Here is a 17,580-nt window from a genome sequence, read left to right on the forward strand (position 1 = left end):
ATTTCCACCCACATCACCTCTGCCCCCTGCCTTACACACACACGCGCGCGTGCGTGCACACACACACAGCCTTATTTATTATTTTTCATAGCTCTGGCTACCAGTATAATGTGAAAAGTTATCTGCTGACTTGTAAGCATGTGGAAGGTTTCCGGAGTATACTATAAATGTTTTCGGATTAACTGACAGTGTTAAAAATAGGAACCTGTTGGTTGAAAGACGTTATTTGCCTGTGTGTTAACCTTGCAATTCAATTTCTGTGGCTTTAGGAAATCAGCACTATACTTCAGTACGTGGTAGGAAGAAACAAATTGTTGCAGTGTCTTCATGCAAAACGGCATGCTCTGGAGTCTTGGAGGCAGCTGGTAGAAATTATACTGACAGCTTGCCCTCAGGACCTCATTCAGGCAGAGGATCGACAACTGATTATTCGTGATATTTTACAAGATGTGCATGATAAGGTGACATGCTTCATAAGTTACTTTATACTGCCAAACGAATATTTATATCATTTAAACATATAGTTTGCCACTCCTTTTTTCCCATTTTCCATTTGGAGTAAATAGAGTTGTGCAATGCCAGTGTTAAGACTTTCCTTGAGAAAGGTATTAACTCTGTACAGTAACGGTTCTCAACCAGAGTGTGTATCAGAATTTTCTAGGAAGCTTTTTAAAAATCTACATGGCACATCTTACCCTAGACCTACTGAATGGGAGACTCTAGTGGTGAGGCCATTATGTTAATTTCCATGAAAAACCTCTAGGGAATTCTGATAGGGCTCCCTTCTGGTTAAGAACGTGTTACCCAGCATTCTATTTAAATTTCTTTTTGTGTATTAGCTTCTACTGTGTTTGAACAATACAGTTCCATTCTTACATTCTTTTTTTTTTTTTTTTTTAATTTTATTTATTTATTTTATTTATGGCTGTGTCAGGTCTTCGTTTCTGTGTGAGGGCTTTCTCTAGTTGTGGCAAGTGGGGGCCACTCTTCATCGCAGTGCGCGGGCCTCTCACTATCGCGGCCTCTCTTGTTGCGGAGCACAGGCTCCAGATGCGCAGGCTCAGTAATTGTGGCTCACGGGCCCAGCTGCTCCGCGGCATGTGGGATCTTCCCAGACCAGGGCTCAAACCCGCGTCCCCGGCATTGGCAGGCAGATTCTTAACCACTGTGCCACCAGGGAAGCCCATTCTTATATTCTTATGGTAGTTGAAAAGCTAAATGTATAAGACATGTTAATGACTGTAGCTGAAAGCAGGGTGCTCACTCTGATTTGTCTTTCTGCTTTAAGATACTGGATGATGAAGCAGCACAGGAGTTAATGCCAGTGGTAGCAGGTGCTGTGTTCACCCTGACCGCTCACCTAAGCCAAGCCGTTCGCACAGAACAGAAGCAACCAGTAGTCTTGGGACCCGGAGAGGCTCATTATGCTTTTGTGCTTGATAACTCTTGCACCTCACCTCCGCCCGCAGAGAATGCAGTGGTGGGGTTTGCTTCTATTGGAGATTCTTCGCTTCATATCATATTGAAGAAACTGTTAGACTTCATTTTGAAGACAGGTTTTTTCATCTAAATTTCCTATAACTTACAACCCTCTGTATTTGTTTTAACTTAATTTGAAAAAAGGTTTTTACGCTGCTGTATTTTCCTAGGTGGCGGATTCCAGCGAGTGAGGACACATCTGTATGGCTCTCTGCTTTATTACTTACAGATTGCCCAGAGACCGGATGAACCAGACACCTTAGAAGCAGGTAGAATTAGATTTCTGTCTTTTCTGTTTTTAGAGGTTGGTTACTTTAAATTAAAAAAAAAAAATCACCTTTTCATCTTTTGGCTCAGCAAAGCTATAATAAATGAGTCTTTACGGAATCAAAGTGCTTGCTCTAAAGTCAAGGAAGAATGTTTAGTTTTCTAAAATTGTGACAATAGTACAAAAGTAGTATAAACACAGACCCTCAAATACTACTTTAGCTTATATATTTTTGTAACTCCCACTCACCTCTGGTCCCATTGAACAATACATACAGTACATATCTTTTAAAATAGCTCTGTTATTCCATAGTATAGAAGTACCATTTGTTTAACCATTTGCCTTATTCATAAGTGTTTAAATTGTTTCTAGTTTTTTACTATCACAAAAAAGCTGCATCAAATATTCTTTTATATGCCTATATATTTCTCAAGAAGGATACTTCATGGTGGAATTTCCATGTGAAAGAGGGTGCACATTTTTATTTTAATAGATTCTACCAAATGGCCTTCTACCAGTTTAAATTCTCATCAGTAGCATACATATGTCTTTTTGTACTAATGTGAATTTTTTCTTGGATAAATTCCAAGGAGTAGAATTTCTTGGTCAAAAGATCTGTGTATTTATAAATTTATTTATTTATTTATTTTTGCTGTGTTGGGTCTTCGTTTCTGTGCGAGGACTTTCTCCAGTTGCGGCGAGCGGGGGCCACCACTCTTCATTGCGGTGCGTGGGCCTCTCACTGTTGCGGCCTCTCCCGTTGCGGAGCACAGGCTCCAGACGCGCAGGCTCAGTAGTTGTGGCTCACGGGCTTAGTCGCTCCGCGGCATGTGGAATCCTCCCAGACCAGGGCTCGAACCCGTGTCCTCTGCATCGACAGGCAGATTCTTAACCACTGAGCCACCAGGGAAGCCCAAGATCTGTGTATTTAAAACAATGATAAATCAACTTTGTAAACTATAGTTAGCTTTTTTTCTTTCTTTTTTCTTTTTTTGGCTGCGCCGCTCAGCTTGTGGGATCTTAGTTCCCCAACCAGGGATTGAACCCAGGCCCTTGGTAGGGAGAGCGCGGAGTCCTAACCACTGGACTGCCAAAGAATTCCCATATAGTTAGCATTTTTAAATAAGAGTTAATAATATGGATTCTTTCATCGCCAAATGTGAAAAATGTTTTTAACTATTCAGGAGACCAGCGTATAATACTGTTTGCCAGAGTTACTCTGCTATTTAAGAACTTGTCATAAGTACCTTCTCATAATGGGCTCCTTGTGCTTTCTGAGAACCTTAATGAGTATTTGTTATTTTGTACACAGATTCTTTTTTTTTTATATAAATTTATTTATCTGTTTTTGGTTGCGTTGGGTCTTTGTTGCTGCGCGTGGGCTTTCTCTAGTTGGAGCGAGCGGGGGCTACTCTTTGTTGCGGTGCGTGGGCTTCTCATTGCGGTGGCTTCTCTTGTTGCGGAGCACGGGCTCTAGGCACGCGGGCTTCAGTAGTTGTGGCACGCGGGCTCTAGAGCACAGGCTCAGTAGTTGTGGCACACAGGTTTAGTTGCTCTGCGGCATGTGGTATCTTCCCGGACCAGGGCTCGAACCCGTGTCCCCTGCATTAGCAGGCGGATTCTTAACCACTGCGCCGCCAGGGAAGTCCTGTCCACAGATTCTTAAAAACCACTCTGTGTGTAAGACTTAGATTATGTCATATTATTCATTACTGGCTATATATTTTTGTATAATATCTCCCTTAGAATGTAATAAGAGCCAAATGATGTATTTATAGGAATTTCCTACCAGCATAAATAATGCACAAAAATATTTTTAAGGTTGTTAAAAGTAATAGTTCAGAGAAACTTTTTAAACAAATAGGAGTTTTTTTTACGAGAGATAATCCGCCAACACACCTCCCGCATTTTCCTCTTGACTAAAAAAATTTTTTAACGTTGTATTTAGTTGAATTGGCAAAAATCACCACTTAACCACTAGGTGGAGCTCTACAACGTGCTTTATAAGAAGTCATTATCAAGATGTGGTAAAAGCAGTGTGACCATAAAAGAAGATTCTCCTTTTTTTAAAAATCTGTTATCTTTTTATTATTATTATTTATTTTTATTTTTCTCATTTTGGTTGTTCCGGGTCTTAGCTGTGGCTCGCCGGCTCCTTAGTTGTGGCATGCATGTGGGATCTGGTTCCCTGACCAGAGATCGAACCTGGGCCCCCTGCACTGGGAGCATGGAGTCTTAACCACTGTGCCACCAGGGAAGTTGCTCTCCTTTGTTTTTAATTTTCAAATGATCTATTTTTTTTTTTTAAACATCTTTATTGAAGTATAATTGCTTTACAATGGTGTGTTAGCTTCTGCTTTATAGCAAAGTGAATCAGTTATACATATACATATGTTCCCATATCTCTTCCCTCTTGCATCTCCCTCCCTCCCACCCTCCCTATCCCACCCCTCTAGGTGGTCACAAAGCACCAAGCTGATCTCCCTGTGCTATGCGGCTGCTTCCCACTAGCTAGCTATTTTACATTTGGTAGTGTATATATGTCCATGACACTCTCTCACCCTGTCACATCTCACCCCTCCCCCTCCCCATATCCTCAAGTCCATTCTCTAGTAGGTCTGTATCTTTATTCCCATCTTGCCACTAGGTTCTTCATGACCTTTTTTTTTTTTTTTCCCTTAGATTCCATATATATGTGTTAGCATACTGTATTTCTTTTTCTCTTTCTGACTTACTTCACTCTGTATGACAGACTCTAACTCCATCCACCTCATTACAAACACCTCCATTTCATTTCTTTTTATGGCTGAGTAATATTCCATTGTATATATGTGCCACATCTTCTTTATCCATTCATCCGATGATGGACACCTAGGTTGCTTCCATGTCCTGGCTATTGTAAACAGAGCTGCAATGAATATTTTGGTACATGACTCTTTCTAAATTATGGTTTTCTCAGGGTATATGCCCAGTAGTGGGATTGCTGGGTCGTATGGTAGTTCTATTTTTAGTTTTTTAAGGAACCTCCATACTGTTCTCCATAGTGGCTGTATCAATTTACATTCCCACCAACAGTGCAAGAGTGTTCCCTTTTCTCCACACCCTCTCCAGCATTTATTGTTTCTAGATTTTTTGATGATGGCCATTCTGACCGGTGTGAGATGATACCTCACTGTAGTTTTGATTTGCATTTCTCTAATGATTAATGATGTTGAGCATTCTTTCATGTGTCTGTTGGCAATCTGTATATCTTCTTTGGAGAAATGTCTATTTAGGTCTTCTGCCCATTTTTGGATTGGGTTGTTTGTTTTTTTGTTATTGAGCTGCATGAGCTGCTTGTAAATCTTGGAGATTAATCCTTTGTCAGTTGCTTCATTTGCAAATATTTTCTCCCATCAAATGATCTATTTTTAGAGCAATTTTATCCCTTAAGTAGCTTTTTTTTCTTAGTCATAATTACTGCTTATTTTGACTTGTTTTAGATGGATAGCAAAGTACTTTATTCCCTAGATACTAGTGTTTTTAATTTTCAAATTAGAAATATTAAATTTAATAAATATTTATTGAGCACTTACTTTTGTGCCAGTGTACCTACTTTCTGTTGTTTTAAAACAAAAACTGAATTTTTAATGTTTATATACTTATTTTTTATACCACTTTTTCTTTATTTTTACATAAACATATGTACTGAATACTGGGCAGCCATTTTCCCTGTTTGGTATAAAAGGAATCTGACTTAGAGAGGCTAAGTGACTTGCTTCTTTTTGACAGATCTGAGAATTAGAATTCAGTATCAGCAATGTATTTGTAGCTCATATCACAAATGACTAATTTCTAATAAATAAAGAGCATCTACAAATCAATAACCCAACAGAAAAATGGGCAAAGGATATGAGCAGTTTAGGGAAAAGGAAATTCAGACATCTCTTAAGCATATAGTTAATTTTCTGAAAATCCATATGGGTGGATCCTATCACTTTGAGCTGGCAATGCAGTAGATCTGGGGAGGAACCAAAACATATATTGGGTTGGCCCAAAAGTTCATTTGGGTTTTTCTGTAAGATGATAGAGAAAAACCCAAATGAACCTTTTGGCCAACCCAATATTTTTTTGATAAAATTATTTGGAGGATCTTATATGTTTCCTTAATTAAGAACAGTGTAGTTCAAATCAGACATTGCTTTTGCATATGTAATTCCTGGGGCTTAGTTGACAGCCATTGACATCATAAATATATCTCTTTGTATTTTTTTCACCTTTTTTTTTTCTCTCTCTTTTCTACCAGTGACCACTAGAAAGAAAAAGTGGATAATTTGACCAGAGCCTAAATGTTTAATATGAACCCCAATTATTATGTTCTTAATTTCTCTATTGATCTGTTCCTTAAGCTCTAGTATTATAAAAATATTTCACATTTAAAAACAGATTGATAATGACAGAGATATACACTTTTCAGCATATTTTAAATCAGATTAATGTTTTCAATAAAAGCTTATAAAGCCAACCTATAAAGTTATGCTAACACCTCAGTGTAGAGGATATAGTGCATCCTCCTTTTATTTCTGTGAGATTAGCCCTGTTTGAATGTTTTGTTGTAATTTCAGTAAAATGGATTATATTGCTTTTAAAACAGATTCATTTTTAACTTTCCATTTTCTAGGAGCTTATCATTCAACTTTATAGTTGATTGATATAGTTGTACGGAAGATGTCAGTTTGAATTCTTAATTTTGAAATTGTTTAAATTGTAATTTTAAGCACTTTTATTATAAGTTTTTCTCATATGTTCTATTTTCTTCTAAACTGTCTTTTCTTTTTAAGTTTGACAAGTTAATGGTATTCGGTAGTATCTTTTATTTATAAATAAGAATTAGGAATTATAATAAGAATGAGGAATTTTCTGATCTCATAATTCTTCTGGGCTATTGCGACTTTTGATCAAGAATATTCCTGTTGTTCTTTGTTTATGAAACCATAATATCCAATCATCTTTTTAAAAGAGATTAGAAAAGATAATCTCTTGCCATTATTAAATTTTTTAGAATCCTATCATGAGATTTTCAGTTTTTATGGTCTAGGTGTTAGTATGATCTAGAATTATAGTACAAGTACACCTCTGATTTTAGTTATAAAGTAGTGGGACCAAAAGGATTTCATAGAGCATCTTGCCTGTTGTTAACTCTGTTCTTGTGAATCCGACTCCAATAAGTGACTTAAAAATACAGTACCAGCTACAGGAATTCCCTGGCAGTCCAGTGGTTAGGACGCTGCACTTTCACTGCCGAGGATGTGGGTTCCATCCCTGGTCGGGGAACTAAGATCCTGCATGCTGCATGGTGTGGCCAAAAAATAAAAATAAAAAAATAAAAATAAAAATACCAGCTATAGCTATATATATGTGTGTAGTGGGTGCAGGCTTTATGCTTGATGTGAATTTAGATGTACATTTCTCACCACTCCTTTTATTTTTTTTACAACCTGAGTCAGGTCCTAGAACCTTAGAACCTGACTAAAAATTCATAATCAGATATTTAAAAAATATCTTTTAGCTTTTATTTTTTTATTTAAAAATAAATATTGATTATAGGAAATTTAGAACATACTAATAAACAAAAGGAAAAGTCACACATTTTACCCTTCTAAGATAACTATCACGACATTTTGGTTATAGCCAGCCATCTTTTTTTATTGATTTAAATCTTCCCTTTTCTCTCTATTTAGTATTTTATCAGCTTTTCCTGCCTCATTAAGTAACATTTTTAATACCTGTATAGATTTTGCCACTTATGGATGTACCATAATTTATTTAGCCTACCCATTTTTGGACATTTAGATTATTTCCCCTTTTTACAATACAAACAAAAATCAGTAATCATTTGGTGGTTGATTATTTTTAGTTGTTCCAGGAAGCAGGAAACATTAATTGGGTTCTTGCTTTCATAAAATCTTTTATCCTAGTAAAAATGGCAATATATGTGTTTATAAAACAATAAGCCTTAAATTGGATGATATAGACCAGATGCCAGCAAGCTTTTTCTGTACAGGGCCAGATAATAACTAATTCAGGCTTTGCAAGCCATATGTTCTCTGTTGCAACTACTCAACTCTGCCATTATTGTGCAAAAGAAGCCAGAGACGTATGCTATGTTGCATTAAAATTTTATTTACAAAAACAAGTGGGAGATCACGTTTTGCCCATGAGCCTTAGTTTGCCAACCCCAAGTATAAATTACAAGTTTTATAAGAGTTAAGAAGAGAAAGGAAATCGAGAGTTTTGCTGGACTTTTCTGGTGGGGTTGCATTTACATAAGAATAAATGGAGGGCTTTTCAGGCAAGGCCCAAACTAGGAGGGAATAAAGAACCAGGAGGATGTCTTAGCCATAAGCAGGGGATTAATTTGATATGAAGAAGTTGGTATTTAGGGAAGTTTGTGTGGCAGTGGTTTATATGGTATGTTGGAAGAAGGGACAGATTGAAGTAGAAGAAATCATCTTGGTGGTTTCTAATGAATTAATTTATCCCCTAAAAAATTAGGATTTTTTTTTTTTTTTTTTTTTGGCTGTGCCACATGGCTTGTGGGATCTTAGTTCCCCAACCAGGGACTGAACCCGGACCCTCAGCAGTGAAAGCGTGGAGTCCTAACTACTGGCATTGAAAGCTCGGAGTCCTAACCACTGGACCGCCTGAGAATTCCCTAAAAAAGTGAGGATTTTAGGGACTTCCCTGGTGGTCCAGTGGTTAAAACTCCGGGCTTCCACTGCATGGGGCGTGGGTTCGATTCCTGGTTGGGGAACTAAGTAAGATCCTGCATGCCGCGCGGTACGGCCAAAAAAAAAAATGAGGATTTTAAAGAAAGGACTCTTTTTTAAAAAAAATTCTTTTCCATTATGGTTTATCCCAGGATATTGAATAGAGTTCCCTGTGCTATACAGTAGGACTTTGTTGTTATCCATTCTATATATGTAATAGTTTGCATCTGCTAACCCCAAACTCCCATTCCATCGCTCCCCCACCTCCCACCCCCCTTGGCAATCACAAGTCTGTTCTCTGTCTATGAGTCCGGTTTAAAGAAAGGTCTAATTAAACTGTAGAATTAGATTTTTCTTATTTCTAAGTAGTTCTGTCAGTAGTAATATTGGAACTTTGAGATCTATTCATAGTTTGAAAACTGAAATCAAATATTTCTTTGATACTTAACTGGTCTTCTGCAAGCCATTGTTTTTCAGATTTCATTGTGAAGCCCTAGGGTTCTTGCAGGGGTATGTGGAAGAGCCTCTAGAGTGATGTGCCAGCATCTCTCTACCCTCATTTCAACCACAATGTTTGAACTAAGGAATTCATGGCTAAAAAATGTTAAACCTATAAAGTAGTGGCTTTCAGACTTTTGTCCAAAGCCTTTATTCAGATAATTTTGTGGCAATCCTATGCATAAAACAGAAGAGGAGATGCCGTAGCTCCTCAGGCTGGGTTCCTGAAAACCCACCCACCGTGGTACCCCACCCTGAGAGCATCGGGTGGCATCCCTGGAGCAAAGTTTCTAAACTTGCCTTTAAGCTGTCAATCAATCAGTAATTAATATTGGAGCTTCTACTATGTGCTAGACACTGTGCTAAATTCTGGAGAAACAGTGGTAGACAAGACAGACTCTCGTTGTTAATAAGCGTACATTCGATGTGAGGAGACAGAGATACAAGCATGGAAACTAAAAAATAACATAATTTGAGTAAATCTGATAAATAAGTACTGTGGAGAAGATAAAATAGTACTGTGATATATTGTGTGTGGGGTGGGAGGAGGAGGGAAGCTGGATGTAGCTGAGGAAGTGATATTTGATAGAGGCTGGAATGATGAAGAGGAGGCAGCCATGCTAAGATCTGGGGAAGAATATAAAGAACAGCTAGTGCGAAGATCCTGGGACTGAAGGAAGTGCTGAATTTGAGGGCTAGTGTGGCGGCAGCGTCGGGGTGGAGGTGGAGAGTGGAGGGAGGTGAAATAGAGAAGTAGATGGGACCCGGTGACCGAAGGAAGTGACACAGTTGAGAAAATTAATAATCTCATACCCTGCTTTGACACTATTGGAAATTAAATATGACTAAAATAAAATCAAAGTAGTGGTAAAGATATTTTAGGGAGAAAATATCATTAAAACTCTGAAGGTTTGACTGCTGCAAACTTTATAGTGGAATATAGGCCACATTGTGTGTTACTTTTATTTTTCATGGTTAAACCTGCTTTGTTTTGTCCTCCATTCTGATCACCCTGTCTTGAGAATCTTTCCTCAGTTTAAAAACTGCTACCATTGACATATATACACTACCAAATGTAAAATAGTTAGCTAGTGGGGAGCAACCGCATAGCACGGGGAGATCAGCTCAGTGCTTTGTGACCACCTAGAGGGGTGGGATAGGGAGGGTGGGAGGGAGGAAGACACAAGAGGGAAGAGATATGGGGATATATGTATACGTATAGCTGATTCACTTTGTTATATGGCAGCAACTAACACACCAATGTAAAGCAATTATACTCCAATAAAGATGTTAAAAAAAAAAAACTGCTACCATGTACTAGTTGGGGAAAAGTTATAAGATTAGTTTCAAATACAGATTATTGCTTTATGTAGTGTATTTATGAAACTTTTCTAAAAGGTTTACAGGAATCTATGTAAAGCATATGATCCTATCTTTCGGTGTTCCTTGAATTAAATTAAATTAAATTAATTTAAATTATCTTCATAATGAGTATACGTTTTCTTTTTAATGAATATTTCAATTAAAAAATATAAAAGAATAAAATATCTGTTTTTTGGAAGCAGATCTTTGTCTACTTTGTACCTGCTCCTTTGTAGCAAAATTCTCATAGATCTCAATAAAAGATAAAACCAGATTGATTAGTGAAATAAATACAGGAATGTTTCTCCTGGGGTTTCATAATTCATTTTTATTTCTTTAAGGATAGTTTATCCTTTTCCTAATACCATTGTTATCTCAGTGTACATTCATGGAATAGTGCATTGTGTTCTTAAAGTTTACCTGCCTAGACTCATCGGTTGATGGGTCTTTGTGTGCAGGTAATAATGGAAGGATTTTTCTGTTGTCATCATGTATGAGGTGTAGTTACTCTGTTACCAAACTGCTTTTTGCTGGAGTGTTTTATATGTCTTCTATTGTAACCCTTTAGCCAAGAAAACCATGTGGGAAAGGCTGACCGCCCCTGAAGATGTGTTTAGTAAATTACAGCGAGAAAACATAGCCATCATTGAGAGCTATGGTGCTGCCCTCATGGAAGTGGTCTGTCGAGATGCTTGTGATGGTCATGAGATTGGAAGGGTACAGTAACTCCTGCTTAGTATTATAATTGGATAGATATTTTGACTTATTAAGGCATAAACTGGATCAGCTTTTCAAATGTATGTTATATATTGGGAATTATTTTCTGTAATATATTTTAGTGAATTTTCTTATTTACTATAATTTGGAATTTCTGTTTTGTTCATTCATATGTTTTGTTTACTTATGTTCAGAATCCTTTATTAGTTCAGACTGTACCCTCAGAATAATCTTTTTGCTAACTTTGAGATTTGCCTTACACTGGTAGAAATTAACCAGCAGAGATGCTGGTTAATCAAGATCTTGGCATAAGAGAATGCTGGATACGTAGCTTTTATACTGAATGTATCTTCCTCTGCTTTTTCAAGGAGTATTTGCATTTATATATCTTTAAAATATTATGTCATACTGGTGATAATACAGTGAGAAGATAATTTCCTGCTGGTGGAAAATTACATAGCATTTGAATCATGTAGTACGCTCTCAATTATGTTAAAAAAAATTTGGGAAGACATAGAACAAAGTAATCTGTGTTTATCAGATAATGTATTTTCTGTATAGTTTTCTGTTTTCTACAAGGAGCATGTGAAACTTTACAATTGGGAGGGAAAAAACTATTTTTAAAAATCCCTTTCCTCCAACAAGTAATGTTTAGATTTTGCTAAAATATATTTAATGCCATTATTTTAATGTGTTAGGTTTTGTTTCAGAAATATAACTTTACCCTGAAATTTTTTCTTTTATTAATAAGTCAAGATTCTGGATACATACATACATTTTTCTCAAAAAAAAAAAAATGAGAGAGAGAGAATTGTATTGCAGGCAACCATTCTCCTTGTAAGAAAACTTTTAAACATTTCCAGATAAAGGGAGTTACTGTTGTTGATTTTGGTAGCCATCTCCACATTTTGGACTTTGATCTGTTCTTCCGTCAGATGCTGGCACTGGCTCTACTTGATCGGATTGTCTCCGTAGATAAGCAGCAGCAGTGGCTTCTGTATCTTTCTAACAGTGGCTATTTGAAGGTGCTTGTGGACAGCTTGGTAGAAGATGACCATACTTTGCAGAGCTTACTCACTCCACAACCTCCCCTTTTAAAAGCCCTTTATACTTACGAATCCAAAATGGTAAGGCTTTATATTCACTTGAAGTTAGATCAACAGGTCATTTCCTCTTGGGGTTAAGGATATATTAAAGAAAATTAACGTGGCCTACATTTTGCATGTTTCTATTATACAAACTGTCATCATTTCTAAGGAGTTTTAAATTTGGGGACATGTGCTAGAACTGTATCTTCTGAGCATGCCAAAGTTGAGTTGAAATGGTCCTGAGAGGGTTAGTTGGGTACTGAGACTGCTGCTTACTCACTTCGATTGCTGGTGGTGGCAAAGCGACATGACACCCAGTGGTCTATGAGGAGAAGAGTGAGCAAAAATGTCCTTCTGCAACGAAAATCAGACTGTTAGTTGCCTGTTGAAATTCCAGTGTAGATGTGCTGGTTCTACTTTAAACACAGGATTTTTCAATACAGTATATATAATTCATTTCCTTTCCTCCAAATCTGTTTTAATTTCTGTTTCCTCCTGCTTAAAAATACCACAAATGTCACAATAAGAGAAGCACTAAAGTCTTAGATTCTTCATTAATTCTGTTTTCCCTCCTTCCTTCATTTATTCAACAAGTATTTATTAAATATCTGTTACATGCCAGGTATGGCACTAGGTAGTAGAGATACAGCTGTGAGCAAAACAATCTTCCCTGCCCTCCATAAGCCCACATGATGATTTAGTTGAATGCTTAATCCATGCAAGGCGTATGTAGCACTTCAGATATGCTGTGCCATTTACTCCTCATAAAAATCCTATGGTTAAGGTGGTATAATATGCCCCTTCCTAGCTAGCTCAGAATTTCTCTTCACCAATGATTACAGATCAGAAATGTGCTATGAGAAAGTCTCATTTTAATGTGAGACCCTTGGCTATGATCTCTGTACTGATGATTTTTGTTTCATAACTTCTTAGGCATTTCTCACAAGAGTGGCCAAGATACAACAGGGCGCTTTAGAGCTGCTGAGGTCTGGGGTGATTGTGAGACTGGCACAATGCCAAGTCTATGACATGCGCCCAGAAATGGACCCACAGGGGTAAGCATCCATATCAATTTCTTTTTTTTTTTTAAATGGTTTTTTTTTAAATTTTTTAATTTAATTTTATTTATTTTTTTATACAGCAGATTCTTATTAGTCATCAATTTTATACACATCAGTGTATACATGTCAATCCCAATTGCCCAATTCATCACACCACCATCCCCACCACCCTGCCGCTTTTTTTTAAAGTTACCAGTAAAGGATTATTAAGGAAAAAAAAATTTCAAACATAATTTTGCCGTTTATAATTCTGTTGGAGCAGTACTCTCATCTTGATGGTTTTGTTTGGTCATATACCCCTGCCATTAACTAATAAATGAAAGTTGCTAATAAGGGTAAAAGTGGGTAGGGACCTAGTGCTTTCCATTTTAGAGCAGTAACGTAAGAGGGAAATGGGAGAGCATTTTGTTAGACGTTTTTCTTCCCAACTTTATTGTTCTGTTTAGTAGAAGTACATATTTTCAGTTATACTGGTCTTTTAAAGTATTATAATGAAATTATAATTTGTTGTGGGTTTTCTTTTCTTGATGACTTGAATAGTATTTTATATTTTTCTCATTTTAACATTTTACCAACTGCTTGCTAATTTGAAAGCTTCAAGTGAAATTATTTTAAGTTTCAAACTTTCTAGCAGATTTCTCAGTTGAGTTTGAATATGAATTTTTTCTTTTTTGTCTACATGGCTGCAGCATTGTTAGGGCCTATAGCATACCCTCCTACTGTTAAATAACATTTAGGTCAGTTGAGTAATTTTCTTCAAAAGATCCATTACCAAATTGTATGTTTGAGTTTTTCAGGCTTAACTATAGAAATATTTTACTTCTAGAAAAGAAAATGTTTTTAATATCACTTTCTAAGGTTTTAAACATGAGAGTTATTACTTTCACCTTAGGTGAAGAGGATTGAGTAAATTGTATTCCTCAGTTCATGGCATATTATTATTGCCTGTCTTTGGAAAGCCTTTCTGTTATTTCTTATTATTTCCATATTCTGCTTTCATTCTTTTCTCTTCAACAGGCAACCATTTTTTTTGTTCAAAAATTTAAATAGAAATATTTACAATAAATAATAGTTTATTAATACAATGTTCTGAGACCTAATCTTAAAGGTTAAGTGATTTTACAATCTCATTTTAATTTTTAAAATCTTGTTTTATTTTATATAATGGACAATGTAGATTCATTTTTGGCTATGGGTGTACAAGAGGGAAATTTGGGGAGAGTAACTTTTGTTTCTGTCTGTTTCTCACACATAGTCTCTGTGGCCCAAGGGAACATTTAGAGTAGAATAAGTATGTTTGGGGAATTTTAGCACTGTCTTTTCAAATTTATGCAAATATTCTTTACAAAGATTTTAAAAAATTCAGATAACTGTTTTCACTAACTGTACCTCTGGGATACAGAGTCCTCATTAGTAGCTTCACATCTTAATTAGCCACCTGTGATTGTTTGCCATGGAGATGGTTGGGGACTGTTTTAACTGTTGGACTGTTGCTCTCTCCTTGTTCACTGGATGTGAATCAAGCATGTTTGTCCTGAGAGATGCCCCAGTGTTCATCCCTACTCCAGTGGACCGGTACCGCCAGATTCTGCTTCCAGCTCTCCGCTTGTGCCAGGTCATCCTCACGTCTAGTATGGCCCAGCACTTGCAGGCAGCAGGGCAGGTAAGAGGAATCCTTAGTGTAGAAATCATCAAGTGCAAAACCTTTATTTTACAAACGCAGAAGCCCTAGGCATAGAACGCTTAACGTGAATTTACCTTAATCGTTCTGTTCGTGGCAGAGCTGGGTATTGCAAATAGACCCCTTGCACTTTGCTCTGAACTTCATTGGTCTGTTTTTGTACTCTTGTTTGACTGAAACACCACAGCTAATTAATAGAATAGTGAGATGGAAGGCAAGAGATCTAAATTTGTTGTTCTGCAAAAGGAAGCAGTTATTGTGATAGAAATAAGCTGGCTTCTAAAATGTAATTTAACCAGGTATTTTTATTAGAGAATGCTGTTCCTTTATTAGACCTTGCAGAAAATACAAAAGATAGATGATAATGCCACATTTAGTTGTGATATTTAAAGAATGAGTAATTTAAATAAGTGAGTTTCTAATAAAATATTTTTCCTTCAAACACTATAAATTAGTTTTATTTTCAATGCTTTTCAGTGAAATCTTCAAAAATATGTTTGTTTCTTAGACTAATAATGCAATATACAATTTAACCTTTCACTGATTAATTAGGCTTATCACTAAGAATCTGCAGTTTTTTATTGTGTTGCTCTATTATTACGATACCCTCAGGAATTAGGACACATCCTAATAATTTATGGTGATTTTATCTGCTTTCCCTGCCATCAGTCTTCAGGCATACCTTCCCAAGATAGAATGCTGCTGTTTCTAGTGTGGTACCTGATTTTATATTGCATTAGTCTAGGTGACATTCTACCCCTTTCATATGCGGCCTTTGAGTCAGTTCTTTAACACTCAGAAACTTTGTCTTCTACTTTCTCAAGATTAAGGTTTTTTAGTAGAAGTGGGACATTGTGATACAAGGCCAGTCTTATACTGAGCGTAGCGGAATTAACTGAAGAGCTTCTTTAAAAAATGCAGATTACTGAGTTTCATGTCCAACAATGATGGGCTGAGGCCAGGAATCTGTATTAAAAAATAAAAGGGGCACAGTTCCTGAGAGATTCAAATGTTCAGCCAGTTGTGGTGTAGTCCCTGCCTTCAGGGCATCTATAATCTAGTTAAGAAGATGTTTGAATGTGAAAATGAGTAGAGTCTTCTCTGATGGTACACTGTAAAATGCTAAGCTGAAAGGGCAGAGTTTGGAGGTCAAGATTTGTATCTCATTTATTTTCATCATATCAAAAGGAGAGTTAGACAAAAGCTTTTATGTGATTGTCCCCATGTCACACTAGTCAGACTTTCACAGAGCAAACTTGAATTCAGTAAGTCATTTTTTTAAAATAAATAAATAAATTTATTTATTTATTTATTTTTGGCTGCATTGGGTCTTCGTTGCTGTGCACGGGCTTTCTCTAGTTGTGGCGAGCGGGGGCTACTCTTTGTTGTGGTGTGTGGGCTTCTCATTGCAGGGGCTTCTCGTTGCAGAGCATGGGCTCTAGGCGCACGGGCTTCAGCGGTTGTGGCTCGCGGGCTCAGTAGTTGTGGCTCATGGGCTCTAGAGCGCAGGCTCAGTAGCTGTGGCACACGGGCTTAGTTGCTCTGCGGCATGTAGGATCTTCCCAGACCAGGGCTCGAACTCATGTCCCCTGCATTGGCAGGCGGATTCTTAAGCACTGAGTCACCAGGGAAGTCCCAGTAAGTCATTTTTGTACACACTCATTTTAAATTCATGTTCTAGTTCCATTTAGACAAAAATTAAAAATATAACGGTCAAATAATGGTTTTCATACAGTAGTTCCAAGTTATATTATACTCTTCTATAGTAGCTTCTAAGTGTATTAATCTCTAAACTTTGAAATAATCCTTATCTTTAGCTTTCTTATGAAATTTAGTTAGATGTTTGCTTCTTGAAGAAATAAATTACGTAAATGCAAAAGACAACTGCTTATCTGATATTCATTACATTAAATTACTTGCTTCAATGTTATTAAACAGATGGATATAAATTTATAATACAATTTTCTACTCTTCCACCTCTGTTTTTCCATTTCCCCTCCTTTTCTTCGTCTTAGGTGTTGCAGTTTCTCATTTCTCATTCTGATACCATACAAGCAATCCTGCGCTGTCAGGATGTTAGTGCTGGGTCTTTGCAGGAATTGGCTCTGCTGACAGGAATTATAAGTAAAGCAGCACTTCCTGGTGAGTTGATTATGTTGAATGGATTTTTACCAGTGCTTTACAGACTGACATACACTTAATAGAATGAGGTTATTATTACTTTGCAGCTATATATGACTTATTTGAGATTGGAACTAACAGAGTTAACTGCCTTTTTTTTTTTTTTTAATCATATGATATCACTTTTATGCGGAATCTAAAAAAAAAAAAAGATACAAATGAACTTATTTACAAAACAGAAACAAACTCAGACTCAGAGAACAAACCTGTAGTTACCAGGGGGAAAGGGTGGGGGGAGGGATAGTTAGGGAGTTTGGGACTGACCAAAAAAAAAAAAATTGCATATCACTATATTGTACACCTGTGACTTATATAATATTATAATCAACTATATATCAATAAAAAAGAAAGAAGAAAATTCATTAACTGCCTTTTTTTTTTTAAAAAAAAAATCTATTTATTTATTTATTTTATTTTTGGCTGCGTCGGGTCTTAGTCGCGGCACGCAGGATCTTTGTTGCAGTACGTGGGGTCCCCTGCTGCGGCACACGGGCTT

At 36.8% G+C, this 17,580-nt stretch overlaps 1 protein-coding gene across 1 annotated transcript in view; it reads left to right on the forward strand.

Moving 5' to 3' along the window:
- The window catches only part of NUP205 (nucleoporin 205), an 82,630-nt gene that overhangs the window by 46,667 nt on the left and 18,383 nt on the right, over positions 1-17,580 (forward strand). The window contains exons 28-35 of the mRNA XM_061198768.1: positions 270-461; positions 1,289-1,556; positions 1,650-1,748; positions 10,925-11,073; positions 12,009-12,200; positions 13,095-13,216; positions 14,747-14,885; positions 16,919-17,045. Coding sequence (XP_061054751.1) covers positions 270-461; positions 1,289-1,556; positions 1,650-1,748; positions 10,925-11,073; positions 12,009-12,200; positions 13,095-13,216; positions 14,747-14,885; positions 16,919-17,045 — 1,288 coding nt within the window. The remainder of the gene's footprint in view (positions 1-269; positions 462-1,288; positions 1,557-1,649; positions 1,749-10,924; positions 11,074-12,008; positions 12,201-13,094; positions 13,217-14,746; positions 14,886-16,918; positions 17,046-17,580) is intronic.

The sequence above is a fragment of the Eubalaena glacialis genome, chromosome 8, assembly GCF_028564815.1.
Source record: "Eubalaena glacialis isolate mEubGla1 chromosome 8, mEubGla1.1.hap2.+ XY, whole genome shotgun sequence".
NCBI classification, from domain to species: domain Eukaryota; kingdom Metazoa; phylum Chordata; class Mammalia; order Artiodactyla; family Balaenidae; genus Eubalaena; species Eubalaena glacialis.